General features: G+C 41.9%; 1 protein-coding gene across 4 annotated transcripts; it reads left to right on the top strand.

Moving 5' to 3' along the window:
- The first annotated feature begins 1,014 nt into the window (after nucleotides 1–1,014).
- Nucleotides 1,015–16,229, top strand: HTATIP2 (HIV-1 Tat interactive protein 2). 4 transcript variants are annotated; one of them, XM_081063731.1, is made up of 6 exons: nucleotides 1,015–1,129; nucleotides 1,577–1,833; nucleotides 3,563–3,670; nucleotides 11,868–12,005; nucleotides 14,246–14,307; nucleotides 15,070–16,229. In XM_081063731.1, exons 2-6 carry the CDS (start codon nucleotides 1,639–1,641, stop codon nucleotides 15,293–15,295), a joined length of 729 nt encoding a protein of 242 aa, XP_080919857.1. In that variant the 5' UTR covers nucleotides 1,015–1,129; nucleotides 1,577–1,638; the 3' UTR covers nucleotides 15,296–16,229. The 4 variants fall into 4 exon arrangements, with proteins under 4 accessions (XP_080919857.1, XP_080919858.1, XP_080919855.1 ...); XM_081063732.1 differs by having other exon boundaries at nucleotides 1,021–1,129; nucleotides 1,638–1,833; XM_081063729.1 differs by having other exon boundaries at nucleotides 1,046–1,282; nucleotides 1,638–1,833.
- The last annotated feature ends 1,896 nt before the right edge of the window (nucleotides 16,230–18,125 follow it).

The following is an 18,125-nucleotide window of genomic DNA, read 5'->3' as shown; positions in this document are numbered from 1 at the left end:
TAATTTGTGACTTACAGCAGCGGTAAGACACAAATACACCATCTCTCACTTCTTCTTGACTTTCAGGGCTCATGACATCTGTGTTTTCCCTCGTCATTTGGCCCCGTATCTTAAATAAACCCTCAGTTCCATCTGGTGCTCCTTCGCTGCATGGGACCTTTAGGTTCTTTATGTGCCTTCCTCATGTTGCTTCCTCTTTATTAGAAAGAAGACATGCTATCTCAACAGAATTCCCCCTCAGAAAGGGACTGTCTTTGAGGTGGGGAAGGAGATGAGCTCTGGAAGGACATGGGGGTGGTGTGGTAGGGCACCCTTTGCCCATGAGCTCCTTGTCATGTTTTCTACCCACCACCCCTTTAACCCTGCCCTATGTTGTCTCTATTAAAGAGACTGCCCGAGGCTTACTACTTGCACAAGTCATGCCTCATCCGCAGGCATCATCTGTAAAGTAAGAACGTTTGACCTCTTAGTCTCTTCTGAGATATCAAGAAATCCATCCATGCAAAAAATGTTCTTGAGCAACTACTAAGCGCTAAACACTGCCCCAAGAGCTGGGGCTACAGCCATAAGATGGATGTGGTGCCTTCCCTCCCAGGGTAGAGTCTGCCAAGGTTGATGAATGCTGTGCTTCCAATTACCAGGACGCCTAGAGGGGACGGGTGAGGAGTGTGCGCATGTATAGGGACAATGACACCCAAGAGAGGCAAGGAATAGGTTTGTTCCTATTCCTGTTTGGGGTAGTTGGATTTGACATGGTGAATTCGAGACGGAGATTTCCAGCACACATTTGAAATTGCAGGTTTTGAAAGGGATCAGCCAAAGTCAAGTCTGTTGGCTGAGGCCGTGGCTGTGGGTAAGCTCAGCCCAGGTGAGGAGGAAGAACGCCGAGGAGAGGGTCCTGGAGGTCTCGGAGCACCGCACCTTGCCCGCTGCTGCGCACGTGCTCTCGGGCGGGTGCAACCAGAGCCCAAACTTCTGGTCGGACTTGCGCTTACTTCCCCAGGCCCCGCCCCTGTGGGCGGGGCCAGCAGCGACCCGGCCAGCCACCCGGAAGACTAACTGCAGCAGGCACGGGCTTGTTCGCCTGGGATACCTGAGGCGGACCTGGGAGGGGCGCCCACCGACTGGGGTGAGAGGACAACGAACCCTTGGGAAGGAGGGATGCTCGGATGCTCAGGCCTGTGGCCCTGAGCGCTGCGGCGGTGGCGGCGCTGCTGGCCGCCCTGGTGGCTGCCTTGCTTCTGCTGCCGCTTGAGGACGCAGGGCTGGGGGCCGGCTCCAGGTAACCCCTCCACGTAGGGCACCGAGCTGGGTCCCCGCCTCCTCCCCCCCCCCGCCCCCCCGCCTGTACCCTGTGGGCGGAGGAGGGAGGGATCGGAACTAAGGGTACCACGCGGGAACGAGGCCTTTTGGTGCCAGCAGTTTGTGTCCCCTTCCGAGGTGCGGGTTGTCTCAGGTGCCGGGCATGTGCCAAGGAACCCCGCCCTGCAGGTGACTCAGCCCTTTCCCCTGGGCCCAGGCTGCGGACCATAACAATCTCTTCCTCCAGAGCGAATAAATCATCCTTGTTACCCAGGGAAAGCCAGGCCGCCCCTTAAACAGCCGAAGATCAGCACCTGTTGATGTTATTTCTGTAGCATGGCCGGGACAGAGGCGCTGCCGAAGCTTCGGGAAGACTTCAAGATGCAGAATAAGTCCGTCTTTATTCTGGGCGCCAGTGGGGAAACCGGCAGAGTGCTCTTAAAAGAAATCCTGGAACAGAGCCTGTTTTCCAGAGTCACAGTCATTGGCCGGAGGAAACTGACCTTTGATGAGGAAGCTTATAAAAATGTGGTGGGTATTGGCGCTGGGACTCAAAAATGTACCCGCAGTCATTCTGCGGGGTGAAATATTTCATGCTTAAAGGCTGACCATTGCCTGGCCAGTGGAAGCGGCAAGAGCTGATCAGAATGTGCCAAGACTGGTCTGTGAGAGCCCTTACTGAAAGCTGGAGTCCTGGATTGTGGGCCGAGGTCCGCCTCCTCTCTGTATAACGTTGGGCAAAGTCCTCTCAGTCTTGGCACCTATTAGGCTGGGTGTAGTGTGTAATGGAGGCTGGGGAGACGGAGAACAACACTTCCAGGGTCATTCAATGCTGGGTTGTAGAGACAGTCCACTTGGCTTGTTTTGTCTCCCTGTCCAATCCACACTGATGTTAGTGAGTCAGAAAATGCTTTGCCTCACAGGGACGGTCTATGGCTGTGAAAGTGTTGTTAATTCACTTTCAAGAATTTGCCCTGCCTGACTTGCCAGGGCTGCCGCCTTGTGTCTGTAAGTGTAATATTCCCCTGACTTTCACTTACACTTTCATGGTTAACCAAATGATACACAAATTCAGTCTGGTGCAGATCCCCTATATATTTGAAGTCTGAGCTTTATAGAAATTCCTTCCCCTGCATTTAAACTGAATTCGTGAACTTAAGTAAATTGAACTAGAGTATAATCCCGAGACCCCATAATTGTAGGACTTAGTTCCACAGGTTTCACAGGTAGAACATTCCAGATGGTCTCACATGTGGTCTCACAAATAAATGTTCGTGACTTCTGCAGGTCCTATTCGGGTCATTTTGCATATGTCTTTGGTCCATCAAGACTTTTCTGTTTAAAATGGATGTCTTTGCTCAGACATAGGCAGTAACGTGGGCTTCGTGGTCTGGCTCCATGGGACGTGTCACACGATTCTGGTAATTAGAAACTGAAATCGAGTTTTGTACTTTGCACGTCTTTTGGTCAGGCACTTTGTGCAAACATCTTTTTCTTCATTGTGTACAGTGCCAGGAAAATTCTTTTGAAAGAGTTGAGGGCAGGGAAGGAAAGCAACATTATATTTCAACTCTTGTATGATGGGAACGTCTCAAACTTTCTTTTTCAAGTTTCATGACAAACTTATGAGGTTAGATGGAGGTTCTTAAATTTCAGTGAGCATGAGAATTACCAAGGGTGCTTATTAAAAGTGCAGTTTCTGACTCAGAAGTATGGGTCTAAGAATAGACCTAAGAATATGCACCCTTTTATCAAGCACCCACTGATTGATTTTAATGCAGGTGCTTCATTGATTGGACTGAAGGAAAGATTATCATTCCCATTTAACTGCTGAAAAACTGAGGCACATGGTAAATAGGCTAAAATTACAGGCCTAAGAATTAACAGGCCCAAGACTCAGACCTAGGTCTTTGAAATTCTAAGCACCATTCCTTGCCCCCATATTATAACTTATTGGTATCCCTCTTGGTAATATAGAGACAGGTTTTTTATTTTTCCAGAGAGAAAATTATAATTGAACGTGACTTTTGAGACCTGGATCACCCCTAGTCCAGTTATGTGTACTATGTCCATATAAGCGCATTGTTGATTTTGAATTCAGATTAATTGCTTTTTGGTGGGAGGAAATGAGCTTGCAAAATTTGATGTGAAGAGGGTAGACTCTTCAGTGATGTTCTTAATTGATTTTTTAAATCTAGGGTATTTTGTCTATTTAAAAAAGTAACATCAAGTTGTATACAGCCGTGTCTTTCCTACCTAGAATCAAGAAGTGGTGGACTTTGAAAAGTTGGATGACTATGCTGCTGCCTTTCAAGGTCATGATGTTGGATTCTGTTGCCTGGGTACCACCAGAAAAAAAGCCGGGGCGGTAAGGAAGAACTATATATATACCCCGTTCCCTTTTCACTGCCCAGTAATGTCAAAGATTCCTTTCTTGCTCACTCTTTTCCTTTACATTTGCAGTGCTTAAATATAAACACACTCTTATCATATGCTGCCCAATTCTTTGCTGTACTTTGAATAGTGCTGATAAGTTCATCTTTCCCTCAAAGTAATCCTTGAGTTCAGGCCTGTGTGCTGGAGACATCATACATATCTACAATGTCTTGCCTCTTGCAAATATTGCTGTCACTGTATCCCCTGGCTGAGGTAAACCAACTGACTCATGCTGTTAGCAGTTAGCATTTTTTTTCCTCCTTTTTCTTTATAAATGTCTTAAACTTAAAGCATTTGCTCTGACTTACTTGATTTGCTTCAACCTATATTCAGGCCAAGCTTTAAACTTCTGAGATAGAACGTCAAACAAAGACACGAATCAGCTAGTCTTTAGTGATGACTCAGCCGCCAGCGATGATTCAACCCACTGGTGATTCAGCCTTCACTGACGCAGAACTGTTCTAACACACATTTTACTTTCTTTTTAATGGTGTGCTAAAGTTCGTCAGCCCCTATCCAGAAGTCATAGTTTACTACATAGTTAGAAGTCATAACTTACTACGTAGATCTTGGGCAAGTTTTAATACAGCTTATTTATTTTATGCCTTGACTCTACTTTCTCCCTCTAGCAGAATTTACTCGCTGGAGCTAAATGTGCAGTCTATTAAATATGCAGGACCACAATTCTTACTATAGGTTTAGAAACAGGCCCCTGCATCAGAATCATTAGGAGAACACATGGTTAAGAACTACCATGTTTCCCCGAAAATAAGACTTAGTCGGACCATCATCAGCTCTAATGCGTCTTTTGGAGCAAAAATTAATGTAAGACCTGGTATTATATTATGTTATGTTATGTTATATTATGTTATATTAATTATTTATATTAATTATATTATATTAGATTAGATCTTATATTATGTTAAAATAAGACCGGGTCTTATATTAATTTTTGCTCCAAAAGACGCATTAGAGCTGATGATGGTCCGATTAAGTCTTATTTTCAGGGAAACACGGTATTGGTGTATAACCAAGGGGTTACGTTCAGATGTTTTTCTCTGGGCCTCCTAGCAATTCAAAGAGTAATTCTATTTATGCTTTCAGTAGGGATCGATTTCCAAATCTTCTGCAGTTCTACAGTGTCCACTTTGGAACATAGCTGGGTTTCTAAGCTCTGTGCTAAGAAGTGTGGATTGGAGAAAAGTTTGACTCTCCTAGAATTTGGCACATTATGTCTCGTAGAAAGGGTCATATTCCTGCTCAGCAACTAGTGCAGTCTTTTCTGTTCGATGGACAGTCACAAGCGGTGTGCCCTCTGAAAGCATTGAAAAAGTTTTGTTCTGTCTGCAGTGCCAACCTGATTTTGGTGGTGACTCAGCAAAATAAAAACCACTGCATTAGGCATAGAGCAGTTGATTTCCATGACATAAGGCAAATCTCATAGAGTCCAGGGAAAAGTCTAAATTGTTTTGTTGCATTCAAATTGTGTAATGTAATTTTAATCAGAGGCATTGGGTGTCTTTTTCTATCCAGAATATTTTTTTAGATGGAGTTGGTTCCCCACCCCTCCGGGTACTCAATACCTTTTGTTTGAGAAGATAAACGTAATTAATGAAGTAAACAAGAGATAAGACTAGTCAGCCAAATACAGTCTCAGAAATGAGCTAGGGTTTAAATGGTTTAAGACGATAGTGACAGAAAGTAAGCTGACATTTCCTACAGAAAGTCTTTTTTTTTTTTTTTAAATTTGAAACTAGTTTAGATCGGATGTAATATAAAGTTTGGAGGCTGTGATAACTTGAGGCAATTTCAAAGAGGTGAGAATTCACAAGTGCCTAGGTAATAATAGTTGTTTGATGGGGGTTCTGGATTTCCAAGTTCACCCCACCTGGTGTTCTGGGTCAGCAGCCCACTTAGTAGAAAAAGAATTTATCAGATGGATATTGCAAAGCTGGTGGCAAGCCTAGGGTTATTCTTTAACTGTTTTGTAATTGGCACACCCTATATTTTGCCTTAGCAATCTGAGTGTCCAGTAGAGAAACTTGAAGAAATTCAAGGTTCCTGTCTTAGTGTTAAAGTCCTCTGAGTAGCCAGTTTATTTCCCTATGATGTTCAGTGTATTAGTTTACTAGGGCTGTTATACGAAAGGGCCATAACTATAATGGCTTTAACAATAGAAATTTACTGTCTCACAGTTCTGAAGGCTAGAAGTCTGACATGAAGGTGTCATCAGGATTGGTTCCTTCTGAGGGCTATGAGGAAACGATCGTTTCCAGGCTTCTCTTCTTGACTTGTAAATGGCTGCCTTCTGCTGGGTCTCTTCACATTGCGTTTTATCTGTGCATGTGGCCATGTCCAAATTTCTCCTTTTTATAACAACACCAGTCAAATTGGATTAAGAACCACCCTATTTAGTATGACCTCATCTTAACTAATTATAGGTGCAGTGACCCTATTTTCAAATAAAGTCACATTCTGAGGTTAGGACTTCAACATATGAATTTTTGGGAAAACACTGAAACCCATAAAATTCAGTCTACCCAGATTTCTGTTAAAACTGGTGCCAGGGATAGGCCTACTAGCTTTCTTCAGCTGATTGAAAAACCATTTCCTTTAGCAGTAGCTGGTTAAATGCTAATCTTCCTTCTCACACTCACAAGCCATAGTTATCTAATTAATGTAGTGGCTTCCTGACTTGGTCCTAATCCAGATTTAGTGGGTCAGAATCTCTAAGGTTGGAAGCTTAGAGAAATTTGGAAGATTCTGATGCAGCTAACTCACCTCTTTTTGTTGGACCTGCTTCAGGAGGCTTTGGGATCTATTAGTCGTCTTCACCTGCTGGTTTTCCAGGTACTGTCATCCCAAGTGCCCTTCACCGTGTTTTAGTGAGTCACGTGTGTGCTAGTGAATGTTGAAATACCCTTTGAAAATCAGATCTACATGGGCCTTGAGTGAAGAGTAAACACTCGCAGATCCCACTGAGAATAGTGCTTTCCCCTTACTTGTATTAAGAGAAGGATTTGGTTAGGTAGTTTGAAGTGGTGTGATGTGGATTCACCTCTTTATTTATCTCCTCACCTAGTAGGCATAGACTCCAGCAGTCCAGGTTCTTGGATTGTATGGAATAGACGATTCCATTAATGGGATTAATGCAGCCATTGTAATATTTATTAAGCATCATTAAAGTCCCATGGCTTCTGATTCTAACGGTATACTCTTGTAATCCAGGGGCTTGTAAACTACTCACTGTGGGCCCCATACAGCCCTCTTGTTTTTGTACAGCCTGTGAGTTAAGAATTGTCTTATCCTTTTAAATGTTTAAACATTTTGAAAGAGGAATATTAGGTCATGATGTGAAAATATAAGACATTTCAAAATTCAGATTTCAAATTTCAAAATCCATAAAATTTTATTGGAACATAGCTATTCCCATTACTTTCTGTGTTACGTATGGCTGCTTTTGTGCTCTGATGTTAGAGCTCTGTAATGCAAACAGAGGTCTGCAGATCTGAAAATATTTACTATCTCATCTTTTACAGGAAAAGTTTGCTGACCCCTGTTGTAATCTCTACTGGTTTATTTGATGTCTGGTTGGTGGGGAGCTTGTGAAGTGACGAGGTCCTAGATGGTTTGAGGGATTCAGATAATAGGCTCTGTTTGGTACCAGGCAGCTGTGAGACCTTGGGGATGTGGGTTAGATCCTGTGGGCCACTGGCTCCTTGTCTGTACTGAGAGGTAGGGATTGCGGAGACCCCGTTAGCCTGCAGAATTCTTTGATTTTCTTGACATGGAGAAAAGAATACCCCAAAGGAAAAAATTTGTGAGAATTTTTTTGATTGATTGATTCAGGAATCCTCAGTATCTGTTTGATTTTATTTTTCTATCTAGAGCTCTTCCTCTGATCAAGGTCTTGGTTCCACCACTGTACATCAAATACAGGGATGCCCTCCAGGACACAAACAAATGGGGTGTCTGAGTATCCCATTTGTTGTTCTTCAGCATCTCTGTTTTCTAGTCTAATTTATAGGGTTGGAGTGAAGGAGAAAGAATCTGGAGCAGAAATATGGCTAAACGGGACCCTTTACAGAATGATGGATTCCTCCCTTCTTGGAAAAGGATTCCCCTGACCTTGAGCCATTCCAGCATGCTTCCTTGTCACATCAGTCAGTGCTGAAATACCTGTTAGGATGAGTTGTTCTTAAGCCAGAGTTTTCCCAGTTCTCAGGCATGGGTAAAGAAGATTAGAAGAAATACTTAGTAGCTTTGGATTTTAATAAGACGTGAAATAAAGAGTAATTGAAGAATTTGTCTCCCTAGATGTTTGTAGAGCCTGTGAGGATATCGCTCCTGAGTCGTATACGTTGTGTATAGGACTGTATTCTTTCCAGTGGGTGCTGGGAAAGGAAATTTGTAGTGGGAACTTATTTAATCGATTCCTTTTCTACAAGGAACTCTGATTCCTAGCTTAGCGTGGGACACTCCTACTGTGGAATCATAAGGACACAATAACATAATCGATTTACTGCTCTCAGAAGAGACGTCGTTTCTCCTGCCGTATGGTTTGGAAAACTAAATACGGGTTTCTTGAACATTGTATTTCTGGGAAAAGGAGTAGTTTGTTTTTCTATTGTATTTTTTCTTCTTCTTTATTTGAGCTGTTAGAAAACAAGAAAAGGTGTTAATAATAGGATTTTAAAGATGGCTCCCTTCTGTCTGTAAATGGAATCGTCTTCGCTCCAAAGAAAAATTGGTGTGTGTGTTGATATCTCTGAGTCAGTCACCAGGATCCACATTTAACTTTGGTTTCTGTGTCCTTGAAAGCCGTTGACCCCCTTGGCTTTTGCGTTTCATTCACCAGCTAAAAGGCCACGCATCAGGGTGGGGGAAGTGAGACTCAAAATTTGTGAGCTTGGAAAAATGTGTATATATAATCAGCTTGAGGGCTCAGAGGATTTGTGAAATCGGTGTGGATTAACAGCTATTGGTTGCTAATAAAACAATATTTAGCTTTGTCCAGAGAACAGCGATGGAGAAAGGTATGGGCACCTTGTCAACAGGACCCATTGAGCAGGGATGATGGGTTAAGCGTGGGGGTCTCTGCCGCGGCGTGGGTGCTCCTCCTTCAAGGAGTGGTTGTCAGTTGTTAGTGAGGCGGGTGAAAGGAAGGACGCCAGCGTCTGATGGTTGGGGTGGTATTGAGGTGCCTTAGCTGACTAATGAGATTGAAAAAGTCCCATGGTATTTATGTCACTTTAATTTTCGTCAAACAATTGGAGCCGACAGCACTCTATTAAGGAGAGGCTGATCCGAACTAAAGCCAGATAAATTAGGGTCTCAGTTTAATCAAATTATCCTTTTACTGGCCCTGGATTAAGTGAGAGAGACAGCGTCCGTCTAGAGACTTGTGATTGGCTGAATTATTCCCTTATTTTTAAAGAAGCTGATGAAAGAAAAAGCATTTTAACAGAGACAACTATAATGCAACTTGCGAGAAATAGTGGTAAAACCATGGCAACAGCAAAAAGGAATTTATATTCACTAGTCACCTATGTGGTTTTATTATCAATAACAAACCTGTTGTTAAAATCAGAGTTCCGGAGAGTTGGAATGAGGGGAAGAAATAGATGTGGAAGAAAAACGGAGTGTTTTAGAATTTTTCTGTGTAGTTTTAGATTGTTTTCCTTGGCACACTTTCAGCACATGTAAAATCTCATTTAGGAGAATGGCTCTGAGGAGAATCACATCCCTCTCTCAGGACGTGCTGAGAATTAAAATTGGTGTGCTTCACACTGATTTGAAAAAAGCAACAACATAAGTCTGAATCAGTGTGGAGGACAGGTCGGTGAGTCAGTTGTTAAGATAGGATGTCAAAGTATACAACACAAAAGGGGATGGTGTTGAGTTCATTTGTTAAGAGTTGAGTTTATATTCCCTAAAGTAAGGCAGAAAAATGACACTGCCCTGCAGATATAATTGTACTGTGAGCGATGAGAAGGGAGGACAAAAGAGGCTTGGGGGGGGGGGTGTCGGTGTGTGTGTGTGTGGGGGTAATAGTAATATTCTATTTCTTGATTTTGGAGATGGTTGCAAAGGATGGTCAGTTTATGAAAATTCATTGAGCTCTGTACTGAAAATATGTTTATTTTTCTTGCATGATCTACTTCAGTACAAAGTTAAAAATGTTTGCATAGGCCTTTGTTACAAAATTGAATTTTGTATTAGTTTTCTATGGCTGCTGAAACAAATCGCCTCAAATTTAGTGGCTTCAAACACCATAAATTTATGATCTTACAGTTCTGTAAGTTAGAAGTCCTACAGGGACTTTGCTGAGATAAAATCAAGGTGTTGACAGGACTGTGTTCCCTTCTGGAGGCTCTAGGGGAGACTGTTTCTTTACCTTTTCCAGCTTCTCAAGGCCACCTGCATTCCTTGGTTTATGGTCCCCTTTCTTCATCTTTAAGGCTAGCAGTGGGGAGCTCAAGTGCTTCTCACATTGCATAACTCTAACCTTCTCTTCTGCCTCTCTTTTCTACTTTTAAGGACTTTTGTGATTACACTGGGCCCAGGTGGCTAATACAGAATAATAGTATTTTTAGGTCAGATGATTAGTAACCTTAATTTCACCTGCAACATTCATTCCCCTTTATCTTGTAACCTAACATATTCACCAGTACGGTGATTAGGACATGGACATCTTGGAGGTGCCATTGTTCCACCTACCACAATTATGAATTAGTCATTTTCATTAGCTAGGGATAGTATGGGATAAGAAGGAACGTGGGTACAGCAAAGAACACTGCTTGGAGATAAGAATTTGCATTCCACTCTCAGCTCTCTCTCTCACTTATTAGCCGGCAGTTCACCGGCCCACTGGACCATGTTTTCACATCTCCATGAATGGGTTGGACGTGATGTTTCCTGAGGTATCATTTAACATCTTATGAAAGATACGCTTCTCCATATGAAATAAAACATTTAGGGTCAATAACTACCATAGGGCAAATTTTTAGCAAAACAGCAACAACAAAAAACCATTGGGGCAGTCATCAATCTTCAGATTTAGAATCCTCATGATATAAAACCTTATTTATATAATTGTAGGTACCTAGGAAGTTCAACTTCAGTAGACTTTCGACTTCTCTTCAGCTCCCTTGACTTTGAGGATGCCAGAATTTGTGGTGGTCCCAAGAGTGTTACTACATAGAAGTCCCTTTTCTGGGAACAGGCACTGTCCTTCAGTGAGGCCCGAGTCTAGATTCTATTGTCTGTACCATCCTCTTCTCTCCTCCTTTCATTGACACATAATTGTTTCTGTTTCTAATTGGATTTGCCTTTTCTCTGCTTTCATTGGGCTTTTATTCACGCATTCAAATATTTTTGGAGCACCTTCCATGTGCTAGACAGGTCCTGAGGCTGTGATGTGAATTAAGAAGAAAGACCCAAGCACTACCCTCACTGGACTGAGTCTAGACCAGGGGTCCCCAAACATTCGCAATTATACACCTTTCAGTAAAAGACTTTAAGGATGCAGTCTTTACTAATATGTAACATATGTTGACAACATACACAAAAATTGGAAATTAAATAGGCTTTGTTCTCATAGCACCTGGATAGTGTTCTCAGCCCTGCTTTGAGACTCTACCATGGTAGAGTTGACACAGAAGAAAATAGAGAAAACAGAGAGAGGGCTGTCAGGTTGTAAAGTTATTAAAAGACAAAGCAATGTGTGACTAAAACCAGTTTCTCAGCCTGATCTTATTGTTCCTTTTGCTCCTTGCCAGTTTGTTTCATGTCTGTGTTTCAATATCCTTGTCCTTGTTTGTTTGTTTTAAAATTTTTATTTACTTTTTTTAAACAACCACAACGAAAAAGAACCAAGAAAACAGTTCACGCATTGTCCTTGTTTTTTCTGTTGTGGTCTGGCCTTGCTGATAAAACTGGCCCATGTGTCCTGAGGATCATACTTGGAGCCTTTCCCAGGGTCTAAGCCGACTTCATGTATTGCTTGGATGCATTTTATTTAGACCCATGTCCCCCCAGGCCTCTTAGCCTGCCACCCAAGCTGAATAGTAATCTTTAAGATGAACTCATAGCGTTTTGGAAATAACTCACCTTTTTTTCCCCCTCAGGAGGGATTTGTTCGTGTTGATCGAGATTATGTCCTGAAATCTGCCGAGCTGGCAAAAGCTGGAGGGTGCAAACATTTCAACTTGCTGTCCTCTAAAGGAGCTGATAAGTCGAGCAATTTTTTATATCTGCAAGTTAAGGTTTGTGCAGGTTTCTAGCTTTCATATCCTTTGAAGAACCCTGGCTAATTGGCAGTACTAAATAATATAAAATGCTAAATGATGCACACATGCATTAAATGCATTATATTATACATTTTTATAGCTGCATGACTGTTTTGCAGGGATATATTTAGTAAATAGGAGTGATTTGAAAGATAATTTCCAATGTCGTTCCCCGTGTTGATTATCCAGTAATCATGAAATGAGATATGGTGGCTCTGGTCTTGAATATCAGCATGGAATCTTAACATTAGACGAGACTTTGAGGCAGTGATTCTTAAAGTTTCCCAGAATAGATAATATTTTATTATTGGGTATGGTTCTTGCCCTCAAGGAATTTATAATGTGCTTGTTTAAGTTTGGTGATTTGCTAAAAGGTCTCACAGGACTCAGAATATAGTTATACCCACAGCTACAATTTCTTACAATGAAAGGATATAAAGCAAAGTCAGTAAAGGGAAGAAGTGCGTGGAGTGAAGTCTGGTGGAAACTAGGTACAAGCTTCTAAGAGTCTTCTCTGAGTGTTGCACATGCATCATTTCTCCAGCAATGAGTATTGTCTACCAGGGAAATTCACCTGGGCTCAGGAGTCCAAGGGTTTTATGGGGTCAGTCTTGTAGGCACCTTCAGCTTAGAAAAAAATTACAGACTTCCAGAAGGAGAGCAAGTGCTCGGCATAAACCATACTATTTGTACAAATAGTTTAGGTACAGTCAACTACCCTTTACCAGTTCAGTAATGATGAGAACACTCCTCAAATCCCAGTTCCCAAGCCACACGCTGGCCTTGCAAGCAGAACTTTCTAAGGACAGCCATCTCAGCCTGCTGCGTTACCTCTTATGCACACTGCTCATGGAGGCAAAACACATCTTTATAAAAAGCCAAGAAACCTGTCCACATACAAACATATATAAATGTTCAAAGAAGGATTAGTCATACTAGCCAGAGTGGAAACAACTCCAAATCCATCAACTGATGAATGTATACATAAAATGTAGTATACACATACAAAATATATCGTTCAACTATAAAAAGGAATGAGACATGCTACAGTATGAATGAACTTTGAAAACATTATGCTAAATGAGCGAGGCCGGTCACAAAAGGCGACAAAGTGTGTGATTCCATTTATATGCAATGACCAGAATAGGCAACTCTATAGAGACGGAGAGATTAGTGGCTGGCTAAGACTTGGAGGGAAGGGATAGGAGTGAGTGCTTATTGGTACTGGGTTTCTTTTTGGATTGATGAAATATTCTACACTTAGATAGTGGTGCAGGTGGCACAACTCTGTGAATATACTAAAAAACATTAATTAAGAAAAAATTTTAAAAAGCTACCTAAGATTAAACAAGGGACCGGTTAAGTGCCAAATGAATGGTATGAACAGGCCAAGAAGGAGGAGGAGAACATGCTGCTTACTTCAAAGGCCTTTAGACGTACCGGTGACCTGAGCTTCTTTGGCATTTCTGTCTATAAAGATGCCTGGCATGAAAATTCATGGTTTTAACAAATTTAAAGCATCATCTACATGTAATCTCACTGTTTCTTAAGATTTGGTGGGGTTTGTTAGGAAATGAGTAATACTGTGGATCTGTCTTCTGACCCACTGGAGCTACCTGGAAATCAACAAAGGTTAATGTCTGCCAGCCTGGAATGTTAATTCTGGACTAATGGGAAGTTTTTCTTTTATGGTTGAACTCTTAACTTGTCGTTTACTCTCTCTGGATCTGTTTTAATATCTGTCAAATGAGATGTTGGGTGACTGTGCAGACATTCACTCATTCAGTACTTTTTTTTTTTAACTCTACCACATATTAGGATGAAATGATTTATTCCTTGACTTCCCAGACTCTTTGGCATCTAAAAACCTAGAGAAGGATATTTGTAGGTACATGTGAGGGTTAGGGGTGCTGACCCTCCCATGCAGCCAGAAATTTGTGTATAACTACGCTTGGCTCTCCACATATGTGGATTCCCAGCCTTGAAGGGACCTTTGCAAAACATGGGTTTGAACATGGGTTTTTCAATTGGGTCAACTGAAAAAAAATCCATGTATAAGTGGACCTGTGCTTTTCAAACACATGTTGTTCAAGGGTCAGTTGTATTGAGATCCTCTGGAGCAGATTATCTTCAGAACCCCAACTTACTTTCTCTTAAGCATTATAGTAAATTTCTCTTGATTAAATATTAATAATGTGGGTTTTTTTTTAAAACAGGGAGAAGTGGAAGATAAGGTGGAAGAATTAAAATTTGATCGTTATTCCATATTTCGGCCTGGGTGAGTATTCATACTGCCTGAGAGTACACCACTGTTGGTTATTCCCTAGAAGGTAGTTTTTCATTGGAAGAGGTCTACAACTAAGATACCTAAGATATGAAAGAAGCTGTCTGGAGGTGGGGTGTTCTCTGAAGAACCCCACCTGTTAGCATTGAAGGAAGGGGTAGACCGTTGGTCATGCCAGGTTCAAAATAGTGTGAAATTTCCTGGATAGCTTTTGCTGCCTTGTTAAATAAAAATCCTCTTCATGAATCAAATAAAACCTTTTATCCACTGTATTAGTCTGTTCTGACAGCTGTAACAGACTAACACCACAGACTGGGTGGCTTAAACAAAAGAAATTTATTTCTCACAATTCTAGAGACTAGAAGTCCAAGATCAGGGTACCATTGGGGTCAGTGTCTGGTGAGGCTTCTCCTCCTGGCTGGCAGGTGGCCTCCTCTCTCTGTGTCCTCACGTGATCTTTCGTCTGTGTGCGTGCGTGCGTGTGTGTGTGTGTGTGTGTGTGTGTGTGTGTGTGTGTAAAGAGATCTTATCTCTTCCTCTTCTGTAAGGACACCAGTCGTATCAGATTAGGGTCTCACCCTTATGACCTCATTGAACCTTAATTACCTTCCTAAAGGTGCTGTCTTCATATACAGGCACACTGGGGGTTGGGGCTTCAACGGGAATTTCGGGGAGACACAATTCAGTCCATCGTACCCTCTGTGGTCTGAGTGCAATTCACCATCTCTTCCTCTGCGTTTTCTTTTTTTTCTTTAGAGTTCTGTTATGTGATAGGGAAGAATCTCGCCCAAGTGAATGGTTGGTTAGGAAATTCTTTGGCTCCTTACCGCAGTCTTGGGCCAGTGGGCATTCTGTGCCAGTGGTGACTGTGGTTAGAGCGATGTTGAACAACGCAGTGAGACCAAGTGACAAGAAGAAGGAACTGCTGGAGAACAAGGCCATCCACGACCTGGGGCATGCCGACGGCTCTCTGAAGCCATGACCACACCTGAGAAATCCTTTTTTTGGTAAAACTCAACACCCCACCACCTAATCGGTAATTTCAGGGAGTGAAAAAAGTCAGTGTGCTTTAACTGTGGTTTCACTGTTTTTCAACCAACCAGATCCAAAAAAATGACTGTATTCTGCATCAGTAGTCCAGAGCCTGGTTGTACATATATATACAGTTGACCTTTGAACAACATGGGTTTAAACTGCACGGTTCTACCTATACATGGAATTTTTCTTTCGATAAATACGTAAATGTATTTTCTATTCCCTATGATTTTCTTATTAACATTTTCTTCTCTCTAACTTACTTTATTATAAGAATACAGTGTATAATTCATATAATGTACAAAATATGTGTTAATCTACTCTTTGTGTTATAAGGCTGCTGGTCAACAGTAAGTTATTAGTACAGTTGGCCCTCTGCATCTGCGGATTCCCAATCTCAGATCAAAAATATTGTTTTTGATCTGTGATTGGTTGAATCTGTGTATGTGAAACCCATGGATATGAAGGGCAGACTGTAGTTAAGTTTTTGGGAAGTCAAATGTTGCATGTGGATTTTTGACCACACTGCGGTGGCACCCTTTACTTCCACGTTGTTCAAGGGTCAACTGTACATCAACCAGGGAGCTTTTCAAAAAACAGAGCTTCGTAGGCCCTGCCTTAAACCTTCTGAATTCAGAATTTTGGGGTACGGGCACAGGAATCTGTTGATTTAAGCTTCCCCTGGTGATTCTGATGCCACTACTGGGAAGGCCAGCTTTGAAATGCTCGTCTGCAGAGGCACAGCAGCAGTGCAAACCTTATATACCATGTAAGAGTTCTGTTCTAAAATTGTTGACATTCGTGTCTCCAAGTTACCCAATGCTGACTGCATGTAATTGTGCCTTACTACTTTAGAATATATAATAAAATTTGTTGTATAACTGAGCTTATGTAATTCATGGGAGAATTAAAGAGAGAAAAAACATTAATGGACAAGTCCTGGATACCTCTTAGATTGTTAGAAAATACCCAAGTATCAGTGATAATATGCAGTATTTTGGCCAATGGGATGACATAATAGCTAATATTGATCAAGTGCTTGCTAAGTGCCACTTTTACATCTGCTATCTGTCCTTTAACCCGTCAAACAATACTTATGCTGCGCATAAAAGTGAATACTGTGGCACTGGCTTTTGAGAAAAGAAAGAAGTTTTATTTGTGAGTCCACTGGCAAGAAGGCAGGAGGCAAGGCTCAAATATGTCTTTCCCATCAAAGGAAGTGTTTCAGTGGGTAGCAGTTAAGGGTTCACAAGTGTTACTTGTGAGTGGTGTTTCACAAGTGTTACTCCTAAGTGGTATATCCAAGGTTTAAACTGTGGTTCCGGAAAAAAGGATAGGCCAGGTTCTGCAGTTACACTATCATTCCCATATCTTAGATGGTGGAAACTGAGCCTCAGTGCAGTTAAGTGCCTTGCCCAAGAGGCCAAAGCTGAGGACCTGAAGATAAGAAACGGCAGGACCAGGATTCTAACCCAAGTCCTGATCCCATAGTTTGTATTGTAACCACTCTGCGAGAGCATCCAGTGTCTGTAGAATTCCAGGAAGTTCCAGTTAATTTTTGCTGGATCAGCACATGCTATGGATGAATAAAATCGAAATCCTGGGGTTTCTTCATTGGTTTAGGAGCCCTATAATGATTAACCACAAAATGTTCACACAGCCAGTAAAAGTGCTGCACTTTAGAAACTGTGGGAAAGGAAAGGAAGATGCAGAAGGAGGGGTCAAAGTCAAGAGCACACAGTGCTAATTTCCATCATGGAACAAAGGATGGTGGTGAAACTTAACTTTTGCACTGGGGGAAGCAAAGTGATTTGAGTGATTCAGTGTTTATAGGGTCTACAGTATGCCAAGTCATTTCAAGCTTCAGTGGGTCCTGGAAGATAAAGGCCAGTGGGCTTTAGGAAGGAAATAGAACATCTTCCTCCTGTCAGGTGGGGTTCCTTTGGGGCTTGATGCTGAAGAGCCTGTGTGTTTCGGTGATAACAAGCATGAGCTCCAAGACGTGAGGCCTGAAGTGAAGGGACCCCACGAGGATATCCTGAGGCCTGTGGGCTCTAAAAGCAGCTAAACCTGGTGGCCAGTTTTAAGTTATTCTTTGTATATTTCCTTACCCACAAACCTGTCAAGTCTTGTTCAACATTTTATTCTGGTGTCATTAGAGAGTGGGATGATGGGGGAGGGTCTGTGTTTATCTTTAGAGCAGAGAAAAAAGCTACTCCCTCTCAAGCCCAGCATTGTGGTAAGACATAAACTTTAAGAGACAAGATTCTGATCCAATCACCCCTCTAAATTGGGTGTTACTGTTTTTTGGTTTTTTTTTTTAACTGTTAACATTGAATGACTGGGTGTTAATAGCAGGTTTCCCTTAAAACGTTATACTGACACGGAGAAGATGGGCTTTGCTGGAGAGAGCTAATGTTGGGAGGATGAAGGACCAAGTTGGATTAATTAATTAACTCAGCTTATTAAATGCCTCCTAGATGCCACTGGGCACATAGGCAGAGGGAATATATCAGTGAACAAGAAGTCTAATGGAATGGAGCCAGTAGATGTTCTGGCAATATCCTACAATGTTAAAGGGGCTTCAAAATTAATACTTGATGGATTCTGTTCTGTCGAAGTTTACAGTTAAGGGAGGGGAGTACAACGAGAAAAAGTTTAGTAATACAAGGCATCATTTTCATTCAGCAAATTTATCCATTGCCTATTGCAAGTTTAGGCCACGTATCATGTGCCGGAGAAATGAAAGTAGAGACAAGGCCCTTACCCCCGTGGTA

This window comes from Rhinolophus hipposideros, assembly GCF_964194185.1.
Source record: "Rhinolophus hipposideros genome assembly, chromosome: 10".
Lineage (NCBI taxonomy): Eukaryota > Metazoa > Chordata > Mammalia > Chiroptera > Rhinolophidae > Rhinolophus > Rhinolophus hipposideros.
This window is presented reverse-complemented; position numbering and strand designations above follow the sequence as displayed.

Coding starts and splice junctions, on each gene's coding strand:
- HTATIP2 (XM_081063729.1), top strand. CDS start 1,170: ATGCTCAGGCCTGTGGCCCTGAGCGCTGCGGCGGTGGCGGCGCTGCTG. Junction 1,283..1,637: donor GGGCTGGGGGCCGGCTCCAG/GTAACCCCTCCA, acceptor TTATTTCTGTAG/CATGGCCGGGACAGAGGCGC. Junction 3,671..11,867: donor CCAGAAAAAAAGCCGGGGCG/GTAAGGAAGAAC, acceptor TTTCCCCCTCAG/GAGGGATTTGTTCGTGTTGA.